Below are 11755 nucleotides of genomic sequence, written 5' to 3' on the forward strand. Positions count from 1 at the left end.
ACGGCTGCACCCCACAAACGCCGGGCAAGCAGGAGGGTAAAGCAGCATTTAATGAATGCTCCTGCAGAAGCCCTGGCTGGGCTCAGGGTCGTGGTGCTGATCCCCTACCCAGCTGGCTCCACTCTGCTCCTTCCCCATGACCCCCCCACTCGCCCAGCCCTGTTCTCCAACTCCCCAAGGGGAGCCAGGTGCCACCTCCCCAGGAAAGGCTTTGCCCGACAGCTCCTGGCAGCACGGGCTGGTGAGAAGGGAGCTGTGACCACATCCTGACCTAGCCCTGTGCTCCCTGAGGCGTGCATGGGGCATGGGCCCAAGAGAACAACCACCCCCGGCTGAGATGCTTGTCCAGATCCAGCCACCCCACAGGGCTCTGTGGCCACCTCTTCTCGGGTTCTCTGCCAGGGCTGCCCAGGCCCAAGGACATGACCCAGGCAGCAGGGAGCCCCAGCTCTGCAGCAAGAAACACGGAGCCAGGCAGGGATTTCATCTTGGTCTCTGGTAGCTCATGTGCCCTTATCGAGCATTTTCATCATGAAACAAGAAGCCTCCAAAGATCCCAGAGGAGCAGAGGAGTGTTCCTGTCCCAGCGAGGCCCCTGCAGACAGGAGAGGAAATTAAGGGTGAAATTTGCTCCAAGAGCTGCTCTCCCACACCTCCCTGATGAATACCCTAAGAAGTTCCCCAGTTGCCCCCCCAAATGCCATCTCACACCACAAGCCTGACAGCACAGAGGTGTCCTGGCGCAGGACACCAAGCTGGAGCCAGCTTGGCCTGAAATCAGAAGGTTCCTGCTCCACAATCAGCTACCTGTCACAGCACTCCAATGGTGCCCACAGCTCCCTGCCCCTTATCAGGGTGACATTTCTGGGCTGTGGGTGCCAGTGCCAGCCCTTCCCTTTGTGGAACCACTGCAATCATGCAATGTAATCCATTTCTCACTTGCATTTGGCTGCCAGGAAGAGAACAGGGGACTGTGTAATCGCTCTCCTCAGGATTAGATCATGAATCAAAGCTCAGCTCCTTGCTCCAGCAAGCCCTGCCAGGAATTGTCAGTTCTGATCGCAGAGCTCGGGGCAGGATCATGGAGGACCCAGGCTGGATCTGAGTGCAGGGTGCCCTTCTGGTGGGGGATGTGCAGCAGGGCCTGTGAGGAACACAGTGCCCATTCCAGCAAGGGTCAGAGTGGAGGAAGGTTCCATAGTGACCCAGGGCTTGTTTCACAGCTGGCCACAGCACCCTGTGCCCACAGGAGCTCCTGGCCTCCTCCTTCCATGTCCCTCCTTGCCTCAACATAGGAGCTCAGGGAGGAGGAGATGGACACCCAAACCTCAGCTGTGGCTTTAACTCCAGGCAAGTAACTTTGGAGAATTTCCTCAGCCCAGTCATAGACGTAACCTGCCAGCAAGTTTATCCCAACATATACATTTATTGAACTGAAACCACTCCTGCTCCCAACTTGCTGCATTAAATGAAAACCATCTTGGCATTTTCCCTTCCCTGACCAGCAGGATCAGCATGTGCATGGCCTGATAGTGCCTTATCTTGGCACCAGGCCCCCGAGCTCCACCTTGCCCTGGCAAGGGAGCCCTAATCACCAAGGCCAGACGCGGCAGCTGCCTCTGAGTGGCCACGGATGGAGGCTACTGCATCTCCCCTGCGGGAATCACCTCCGCCAGCAAGCCCCTCCGAAGTGACCCTGGGTGCTGGAGCCTGAACCGTGCCCACAGTGGTACCACACTCCTGGGAGTGCAGAGGTTTGGATCTGTTTTTTTTTAACTAATGCCTAACGTGAGAAGGGACTGACCGTGCCGCAGGTCCAGCGGCAGGCGAGGGGCCGCTGGGAGGGGTTTGACCACCATCCTGCGTGAACGCAGCCTCCAGGGCCCCTCGCTGGGCTCTGGGACCTCCTGCAGCTCTCCTGCTGGGCCCGAAGCAGTGGGACAAGGTGGGAGTGACTGCTCCCGGTCGTGGAACACTGTGGCCAGAGGCTGCCACGTTCTCAACAGTCCAATTACATCTCCTCCATCTCAACCCAGCACCGGTGGGCTTCTACAGCAGAGCAGCCTCATATCAGCTCTGGGCTGATTACACCATGAAGCACTGTGAGGCACTGAATAAAGATAAGGAAGCCAATTTTAGAGGACAGTTAAAAGGCTCTGCTTCACCTGCAGGCAAGAGCTTACATCACCATGAGCTACAAATTGCCACCATTCCCCACAGAGGGAACAGCCAAGGAGGATGACCTCCATCCCCCCATGGCACCAGCTCCAGCCCCAGGGCCTGTCCCATGTCTCCAGGCAATCACTGGCAGCATTTGCAGGCACCTCACTGCTGCAATGCTGACATAGTGCCCAGAGGAGGGACTTGGTCCCATGAGGACTTCATAGGCATGGCTAGATGTGACCTTTCATAACCATCTGAGAGGGTACGGAAAAAGGAATTTTATACCATGTCCCTTCTGTATCGGGAGGACAAACTCTCCTTCTCCTATGACTAAGTAAGCAACTAAGAGGGAAGCTGAAAAAGGGCAGAGAATGGCTGCCAGGAGCACCTTGGAAAGAAAAAGGCTGGGTTTAGGCTTATCTGATGTCACATCAGCCATTTCCTAAGGTGGGAGCAAACTTAATTAAGAACACAGCCTTGTCTCAAGGACAGCCAGGTTACAGCACACAGCTCAGAATACAGTGCAGGGAGGTCGGCACCATGCACATGGAGAGCACCAAACACAAACATCCTGGGGCTGGCTGCTGGAGCTTTGCTCTTTGGGATCAAACCCAGCTGCCATCAGGCACAGAAGAGCCAGCACAAAGCACAGCTCACTGCCAGGGCATGACAGCAGCAGGAGGGGAGGACACAGCAACCAGAGAGGGAAGGAGTCCCTTGGGTGGCAGGAAGAGTCAGATCTTGGACATCAAAACAAGCCCAGGGCAGAGACTGGTGGTGGATAACTCCCGCAGAGACTTTCCTGGCGGGAAACACAGAGGGAGGTTCCTCATCTGACCAGTGAGCCCCAGTTTGAGCAGAGCCTGTGTCAGCTGCAGAGACACAGGCACTGCCTCTGCCAAAACATGATGTGGAGCTCCCAGCACATGGCATGGCACAGCCTTTCCTTCTGCAGACGTGACTGGCAGCAACCACAGGGAGCTGGGCTTGCTCTGCCACCATCAGACACTTCCCAGAGACAGTGCAAGGTGCCACCAAGACAGCTCTGCATCGCCAGCATGCCTGACCTCAGGGCTGCCACATCCAACATCTGCCCTCAAACTCCATGGCTTGGGTGAGGACTGGGCCCAGGCTGGTGGAACACCCAAGAGCAGGGACTGTGAAACCAGCCCAGGCTGCCCCTGCAGCTCCAGCTCCACCCCTTGGCTCACGTAATTCCAGTGCTCATAGGGATGGTGGTGTCCAGGAAGGACTGGAGACTGCAATAGCTCAGCCTGTCAGTTACTGGGTACAAGTGTCACCAGTGCCTTTGTACAGCAGAGCAGCACTGCTGCCACCAACACAGAGAACCCTGGGCACCAGCCCCCAGCTACAGCTCCAGGGATGTGCTCAGTTCAAGCCAACACATCCCATCAAGCTCAGGTCAAAGGTCTCCTGCTCCAACAAGGAAATCTCATCTCCAGGTGCCACAAACTCAGCCTGGACTCCAACATCTTGACCATTACCTACTTTTGATATAAGCTGTCAGCCCTGCTGCAGCTGAACCAGTGCCAGGTCATCTTCCAAGGGCAGGAGAATCTGCTCAGCATCAACTGGGCACAAGTGCGATGTGTCAGGGAGTGGGCACACCTGCTCTGCTAGATCCTGAGAACAACCACACTAAGTCTGATCATGAGTTGTCCCAGCAGGACCCCACCTCTGCCTACAACAAGCCGAATGCTCAGGCAAAGTGGGAAAGGTGAGCGTGGTCTGCCTCAGCAGGGGCCCCCAGCTCCCCTCAGTCAGCAGCCACAGATTGAGAGGGCAAAGAATGCCCCCAGGCTGTGGTTCCTAAAAGTTTTATGAGCACTTAGTTACCAGTGCTGAGAATCTGAAAACTTAAACGGCAGTCTCTGCCAGCTGCTGCTGCCAAGAGTCTGTGGGCTGCATGTGAAAAACAGAAGTGCACAATGCCCTGAAGCCAGGCAGCAAAGCCCCTCTTGCTCCACAGCTCTGGACAGAAAGAAGCATGTGTGGTGCCTGTGTCCTGCTCAGGGAGTGGCTCATCAGGGTCCCCCAGCTCTGAGCACACTGCCATGTTCCCCTAATGCAGCAAGGAGCCATGGCTGAGGGTTTGGAAAACCACAGATGGATGGGAACAGGCAGGCTGCTCTGCAATACAGCTCTCATTTTAATTACTCCAAAGTGATTCCTTGGCATCCACCTGCCCTGCTGTGCAGCTGCCCCTGGGATCTGCCACAGCTCAGCAGCCACAGCAAGTCCTGTGCTGCCTTCCACCTGCCTGTCCATGCCACAGACACTCAGTGCCAAAGCCACAGCAGGCAGGAGGAAAGGAGAAGCCTGTCAGGGCCCAGCTCAACCAGCCGCTGAGAGGTTGCCCTGTGGCCTTTGCAGGGACGGTGATTGGCAGCAGCAGTCACAACATTTTACTTCTGGGTGGTGCCTCTCAGAGATGCCTAGAGCAGCATTAGCCTCCCAAACACAATCAACAGGGAGAGAAGACAGATGGAGGATTTCTGAATGTTCCAAACAAGTCACATTTTTGGAAGGCTTCATGGATGCTCCTTGCCCCAGGAAACCCCCTGAGTGTGTGGCTGCTTTGCAGTCACAGCATGAAGCCAGGCCAGGAGGTGAACCTTCGCAGGAAGAACTACTTCAGCAGCTGGGGAAGAGGAAAAGGAGCTCTGATCAGAAGAACTTGACGCCTCGACCATCATCCAGTGTGATAATTTCAGCCTTGTGCTCTTGCTGCAAGGCTTGAAGGGCACGGAGCAGCATTGTCTCATCCAAGCTGTGGAACTCTAGGGAAGAGCACAGATTCCCATCAACAAGAGAAAATCATCAATGTGGAAACAAACAGGCTCCCAAAGTTCAGATAGTGATGGCAGTGAAGCAGGGAGCTCTGAAGAGCAACTTTCCGACTCCACCACCACAACATTATGGCAAATCCAGAGTCGTGGCCACAATAATGGACTCATCCCTATGCTGCTGAGCCAGAAACACAGCCTGAAGGTCACAGCCAGAAGGGAAGAAGTCACAGCAACTTCAAAGGCAGCACAGAAGATGGGCACAAAACCAAAATACTCTGTACCTCATGCCAGATGAAGCACTGGGGGGAATTATGTGGTGCAAGGAGGTTTGAGACACAAATCGAGATAACAAAGGAAGATGTTCATGTAAAAAATTAAAAAGCCCTTCCAAGGTGTTTGGCAGTAGTGGGAGCTGTGAGCTTCTGCAGGCCACTTCCAAATATGAGGTACAACACCACCAGCTGGCACTGGCTTAGACCAAGCATGCTCTGAAAACCTGCTGCAGAACACCAGGGGTGATGTTACCTTCATTCTCTGTGTCATCTCCACTGACCAGCTCATACAGCGTGAACACCGAGTTAGTCAAACCGTTCCTTATCACCTGCAGGCAGAAAGGCAACAATGGCAAACCTCAGCCCTGCACCTTCACACTCTGGGCACCACCACTCACACAGCTCAGTGCAAGCAGCACAGAATACAGGCAGCACCCAGCGAGCAACAACACTCCAGAAACGCTCTGGGGTACTGGAGAGTCAGAAAATGAGGCCCAAGGGAACTCAAGTGGCTCCTTTCCCAGCCCCTTTCTGCCCACGTGTTTTACAAGGACTGTGCAACCCAAAGGCAGCACTGCTCTTTCCTCACTACAGCCACCTGCAGCAGAGCAGGAGACCACATCCACTGCTCCAGCTGCACCTTAGAGGAATTGAAAGCTGTTAACATCTCTACACTTCTCTGCAACAAAAAGAAATGGAAGAAGAAAGGTAAAAGTAGCAAGGGACAAGAAAAAAGCACTGCAATGGTCTTTTGTAGGGATCAGAGCCAATGCCACCGATCCTGCCAAACAGGTGAAGCCTGAGCTGTAGGCAAGGTGGCTTCTAAGTTCTCACCCACTGATAGATGAGTTTTCCCCACTCTTCAGGTCTCCTCCACATGATCAGAAAACTGGTTTTGTTCTTATCTAGCCATTCCAGATTCCCTAAAATCAACAGGGAAAAGGTATTTAATCACAGCACAGGTCTACAGCAATGATCAAACCTGCAGATCTCGTGACAGGTTTTATGCCCACAGGTAGCTCCTGGGCCTCTCCCCACCATGCAGCTTCTCACACCAACTTGCTGACTGTCTCCAGGGGTACAGAAACAATTCCCTTTTCGACCCCCTCTCCCTCTCCCACCCCAGCTTAATCTGCCCCTAGAGCGCAGGGAAGGCAGCTCCAGGCAGTGGCACCGACGCTGGCCGGCGTCTCCCACCCCTCCTGCCCTGCTAGCTGCGGGTCGGGCACTGGCCGGGGCAGACGGAAGAACGGAAGGACAGACGGCACCCACCGTTCTTGCGGAGCTCCTCCAGCACCACCTGGATGGACTCCAGCGGGAGCTTCCCTGGGCGCGGGTTAAGGAGCGGTCACCGACGGTGGGAGGCGGGGGCGGGCGGCGGCACGGGACAGAGGGGCCAGGCCCCAAAGGATACGCTGCAGGCGGTGGTTGGCGAAGAGAGGACTGTCCTGGGCCTCCCACACTGTCATGGCCGGCAGCCGCTGCTGCTGGCTGTAGGCGAGCGCCAGCGCGCACCAGGCCGAGAGCTGTTTCTGCCGCGTCTCGCCGTTGGGCTGCAGCCTGCGGGGCTCCGCTCAGCGCCGGGCCGGGACCGGGCGGCTCCGAGCCATGCCCGGCACAGCCGGCCCGGCCCGGCCCCGCCTCGCGCCCCACCGCCCGGCCCCGGTTCCCCCGCCCGGCCCCCGTTCCCCCCGTCCCGCCCGTGCCGTGCCGCCCCGCGCTCACGTGAAGAAGGGCGGGAAGCTGTACTGCCACGGCCACGCGAAGCTCATCGCCGCTACCGGAACCACCACCGCCGCTTTCCGGCCCTCCCGCCCCGCTTCCGGCTCGCCCGCCCCGGGCCCCCGCCAGGCCCCGCCCCTGCTCGGTCCCGCCCTGTGGAGCCCCGCCCGGCCCCGCCCCTTCTCGGTCCCGCCCCTTCTCGGTCCCGCCCCTGCGGAGCCCCGCCCGGCCCGGTGCCTGCCGGTTGTCCGCTGTCCCGTTTCAGTGCCCCGCTGGGCACGTTTCCTGCGGAGCCGTGCGGTGCTCCCGCTGCGCTCAGCGCTACCCGGTGCCGCCCTGAGGCGAAGCCGTGCCGGCGCGCTGCTGGCAGCGGGAATAGGGTTCGGGGGCGACGGCGGGAACGGAAGGAAGGAAGCTGCGGCAGAAGAACCAGTGCCAAGCAGGGTTTGGAAGCGTTTAATCCCCAGCGGGGGAGGACTGAGCTGCCAGCGGCACAGCAGAAACCGGGAGCTGATGCCGAAAGCCCCACAGGGTGGCCGGTGGCCCCGGGGCTTGGGGCCCGTGAAGCAGCACAGTGCCCGGGCATAGGACCCGCTGTGCCAGCAGCAGCTGCGGGTGCCCGGGCAGCGGCGTTATGGCTGCGCCTTGCCGTCCTTGCTGCGCCAGATGACCAGGGTGACCAGGAAGGGGATGAGGCAGATGGGGGCGATGATCATGGCCAGCAGCACGTCCTCGGGCGGGTCGAAGTAGACCTGGTGCTGCAGGCTGCAGTTGTGGAAGTAGCGGTGGTGGCTCTGGAAGATGTACTGCTCAGCCAGTGCATTGGGGTAGCCATAGTGCAGGTGGTCGGCCCAGTCCTCCAGGCAGTGCTGCAGAAAGCTGTAGGGCCTGGGGGCATGAATAGGCATGTGCAGGGGCACAGGGTGGCTGTGGGGCACCAGAGCCACAGACCCTCGGGTGGCCCCAGGCCTCTCTCATCCCAGCAGCACCTCTTAGGCTGCCGAGGGTTTGCCCTGCACCAGCCAGCTCCGTGGTTCTGGGTCCTTCAAGGTGGGGTCTGGTAACTCTGCCCAAGCTGGAGCTCTGCCCAAGGCCACTGCCCCCAGCAAACCCTTTCTGCTGCCTTGGGAGCTGCTCTGCTTGTATGGCCCAGGGACAGAGGAGCCACAGGATGCCCCACCACAGAGTCCCCACGTGTGACTTCCCCAGTGCCAGTCAGAGCTCCTGCCCCCCGTGCCCCTGCAGTGCTGCCCAGGAGCACTCTGGCTGCCCCGCTGCCCCATACCTGCTGATGACCTTCCATTCGCACAGCTCCACCACCGTCACATTCCTCATCATGTCAACAAAGTACTCCCAGCACTCCTGTGTCATGTTGGTGTACATCTCCTCTGCAGGGCAACAGTGCTGAGAGCTAACAGCTGAAACTACACCTGCACTCAGCTCAGGCCAGCGGGGAGGACACAGGCACAGTGCAGGGCCAGACCCCACAGCAGATCTGAGAAGATGCCCAGGAGAACAGCAGGAGGGCAGGCTGCTGCCAGCTGCCCCCACTGTGGCCAGTGCCAGGGAAGGCTCTGTGGCACAGGCTGGCTACTTTGGGGATGGACAGAGAACACACAGCCAGGGGAAAGAGGGAGTCACCCTGCAGTGCAGATCTGGAGCTAGCAGAGCACCATCAGCCTCACAGCACTGCCTGGACCTCATGAAGCCCCAACACTTACCCACGAGCTGGGCTGTCACTGTCCAGTTGGACACAGCCACGGGGGGGCTCGTCCTGGCATCCTGGCTGAAGCTCTCCACCTTGGCACCTGTGTGGCAGAGCCCAGTCCCCAGGAGTGCTGGGGAGGGGAGGGAACAGAGTCAGCAGGGGTAGGCGCTGGCCAGGCCTCTGCAGAGGCTGAGGTTTGCAGGAGAGAAGTGGTTGTAGGTGTCCCTAGGGGGTGATGGATCCAGCGGTCAGGGTGCAGGAACTGTGCTGCCTGGACCCCAGGCAGGAGCTGTGGGGATGAGGCCAGCCAGGCTGTTGGCAGCTGCCCAAGGTGTTGGAGGGGCTGTCTGGGGGCTGCAGGCCCTGTGCCGTGGGTCACAGCATGGGGGCAAGCTGTGTGCCCAAGCTTTGGGGAGCCAGGACAGGGGCCTCCCCAGCTCCCTGGGCTGCTGCATGGCCACGGCACTGGGCTGGGGCATAAAGAGGAAGCACTGGGCATGGCACAGCACTTCCAGAGAGCCCCTCCACCCACCATCTGACACACACCCAGCACAAACCTCCGTGGGCATGGGGTCTGTGCCTCCTCTGTCTCACCAGCCATTTGCCCACTGTTAGACCCACTGAAGCCCCCGTGGCCCCAGGAAACCATTCCATCGAGGTCGAGGGTCCGCAACACAGGGCAGCAATGCCAGTGGCATGGTGAACAACCAGGATGGGCCCTGCCTGGACTGCTCATGCAGAGCTCTGGTACAGCCATGCCCCAGAACTGCCATGCCTCCAGCACTTGCCAGTCCGTGCTGGGCTGGGCTGAACCAAGCCCCCGAGCCCCATGCACAGGAGGGTGGGTGTGTGTGGAGTGGTGCCAGGTGCGGAGCCTCCCGCCAGCGGCAGCCGCGGCCCCGGAGCTGCCCCCGCGCACTTACCCCAGAGCAGCAGCAGCCCTCGGGAGAGGCGGCCGGGGCCCATCTGCGAGCACGGTGCCATCCTGCGAAATCCTGCCGGCTAAGGACCGGACAAGTATTTCAATGGGAATAACAGGAAGCAACTCCTTTCCTCTGACAGGGGCAGTTTGACTACAGGAGACGCGTGAAAAATGAGACTGCTCAGCGCGGTTTAAAGCGTCTCTCCGGGCGGGACCCCGGCCCCCGCGGGCATTGCTCCCGCGCCCCGGTGCCCGGGCATGCCGCACCTCACCCGGAGGCTTCGCTCCCCGCACAGCACGTCCAGTTTTACGAGGCCGCTATTTGTTTACTTGTGTATTTCTCTAATCCTGTCTGGGCTGGGTTGTGAAATCCCTCGTCTTCTGCGTGGAGGGCAGGCAGCCCGGAGCCGAAGGGAGTGGACGGGGAAGCGTAATGTCCCCGGACAGGCGCTGCCGCCCGGTGCGGGGGCGGCGGGGAACTCACGGTCCTGATACCACGGCTTTTGGGTCCCCCCGGGCACCTGTCCCTCGTAGGGACTGGAGGGCAATGGTGTGACCGACCCGCGGGTGCAAGGCCGACGGGCAGGGAGGACGGGAGACTTGGCCGGCGCTGCCAGTCCTCAGCCCTGATGCCTTCCTCCGAGCTGCCCATCTGGCAGCCTCACGGCTCCTGGAGCCCCTCACTCTTGGCACAGATCCCGCCTGTGGGCCTGCACGCCCCCACCGAGGACGATCTCATCCCCGCGGGTCTGTGGCTTTCCTGCCCGAGGACCAAGCTGCGGCTGGGTGAACTCAGTGCACCTCCGGCCCGGGCACAGCATGAGCCCAGCACTTCCCCTTTAACGGTTTCTGCAGAGCGTGAACCGGAGTGAGGTGAAATCCAGCTCGAAGGGACCCTCCCTACTGAGAAAAAACGATCTTGCAAGGTTTTCCGCTGCCGGGATACGTCCGGCAGAACTTCCCTGGCTGCAGCAGCTGCGACTCCAGGGCACTGTGGGACCCTTCATGGGCGAGTGGCCACATCTGGAAGCCATCAAGTTCTGGCGCTCTGGGGGCTGCAGGGTCAGAGCCCCCGGTCCAGCTCTTTGGTGGAGTCTCTGGCAAGGCGGTGGGAGCCTCTGCCAGGGAGACACCCAATGATTTCAGCGTGGCCCCTCGTGGGGCATCTGGAGGGGACAGGCAGGAACATGATGGGCAAGGACAGGACAATGGTTACCTGCCAAGGCCTGGGGCTTCCCCCCCAGCCTGATATGCCCAGTGCTCCCTGCCAGCCTCCGCCCCAGGGTGCTGAGGAAGGGGCTTGGTCCATGCAGTGTCACGATCCCAATGCTCCTCTACCTAGGGCAGACGCAGGCATTTGGAGCCTTGAACACAGGAAGGGCCAGGGAGCTGTGACCAAGCAGGAGAGAGAAACAGGTCCTGGACCCTCTCTGAGGACTCACTTGCGCCCGAACTCACGGATGCCTCCGTGCAGACCCCCGAACGCGGGTCTGAACTGCTCTTACCCCGCGGGAATAGAGGGAGGAGCAGGCAGCAGAGCAGCCGCAGCCCGACGAGCATCCTCCTGCCGCCGGAATCGCTGCGGACAGGCTGAGGCTGCGCCCGGGGATTTATCCGGGTGCCCGGCCCGATCTAGCGCTGCCTGAGCCAATGCTCGGGGAGGTCGGGAGGACGGCGAGCCCTCGCCCCGCCTGACTCAGCGAAGCTCCGAAGGCGTCAGATGGGGGCCCGAGCGGGCTGCGGGCATGAACCAGCCCTGTTCGTCCCTCGCAGTCACACCCGGCCCCTGGCCGGTTCAGAGGCTTGGAGCCACCTCGGGACAGCCCCCAGTCCCGGACCGGCGGTGTCCGCGGTGAAAGACGGGGCTCTCTCCGGGACAGGACCCGGCGCCACCCGCTCCCCGCCGAGGGGGCCCCCGCAAGCAGGAAGGCCGCCGCCAACAGCCGCTTCCTGCCCGGCGCCGCCGTAGGAACCCGGGACCCGCCTGGCGGCGGGGCCCGACTCCGCCATAGTCTCGCAACGGCCTCTGGGACGGCTCGGCGGGGAGCGCGGCACTGGCTGAGCGGTCTCTCCCGGGCCCGGAAGGCGGCAGCACCGGGGCGGTGACGGGTAACCACCCCGCCATGCGCTTCCCGTGGGATCCGCCCGTGATAGCAGC

At 60.3% G+C, this 11755-nt stretch overlaps 2 protein-coding genes across 2 annotated transcripts; both read right to left on the bottom strand.

The window, feature by feature from the left end:
- Positions 1-4168: 4168 nt before the first annotated feature.
- VPS25 (vacuolar protein sorting 25 homolog) lies at positions 4169-7017 on the bottom strand. Its single transcript, XM_054396809.1, has 6 exons — positions 6971-7017; positions 6660-6805; positions 6518-6571; positions 6080-6168; positions 5499-5574; positions 4169-4964 (listed from the first exon to the last, which is right to left on the bottom strand). Exons 1-6 carry the CDS (start codon positions 7015-7017, stop codon positions 4852-4854), a joined length of 525 nt encoding a protein of 174 aa, XP_054252784.1. The 3' UTR covers positions 4169-4851.
- A 430-nt stretch (positions 7018-7447) lies between these two features.
- RAMP2 (receptor activity modifying protein 2) lies at positions 7448-9668 on the bottom strand. The gene is made up of 4 exons (XM_054396872.1): positions 9599-9668; positions 8689-8805; positions 8253-8355; positions 7448-7855 (listed from the first exon to the last, which is right to left on the bottom strand). The coding sequence occupies exons 1-4, from the start codon at positions 9657-9659 to the stop codon at positions 7600-7602; spliced, it is 537 nt and encodes a 178-aa protein (XP_054252847.1). The 5' UTR covers positions 9660-9668; the 3' UTR covers positions 7448-7599.
- Positions 9669-11755: the final 2087 nt, after the last annotated feature.

This window comes from Indicator indicator, chromosome 39, assembly GCF_027791375.1.
Source record: "Indicator indicator isolate 239-I01 chromosome 39, UM_Iind_1.1, whole genome shotgun sequence".
NCBI lineage: Eukaryota > Metazoa > Chordata > Aves > Piciformes > Indicatoridae > Indicator > Indicator indicator.

Coding starts and splice junctions, on each gene's coding strand:
- VPS25 (XM_054396809.1), bottom strand. CDS start 7,017: ATGAGCTTCGCGTGGCCGTGGCAGTACAGCTTCCCGCCCTTCTTCAC. Junction 5,575..6,079: donor GAAAACTCATCTATCAGTGG/GTGAGAACTTAG, acceptor TTCTGCCTGCAG/GTGATAAGGAACGGTTTGAC. Junction 4,965..5,498: donor AGATGACACAGAGAATGAAG/GTAACATCACCC, acceptor GCTCTTCCCTAG/AGTTCCACAGCTTGGATGAG.
- RAMP2 (XM_054396872.1), bottom strand. CDS start 9,659: ATGGCACCGTGCTCGCAGATGGGCCCCGGCCGCCTCTCCCGAGGGCTG. Junction 8,806..9,598: donor AGGGCTGCTGCTGCTCTGGG/GTAAGTGCGCGG, acceptor TCCCCTCCCCAG/CACTCCTGGGGACTGGGCTC. Junction 7,856..8,252: donor GAATGGAAGGTCATCAGCAG/GTATGGGGCAGC, acceptor TCATGCCCCCAG/GCCCTACAGCTTTCTGCAGC.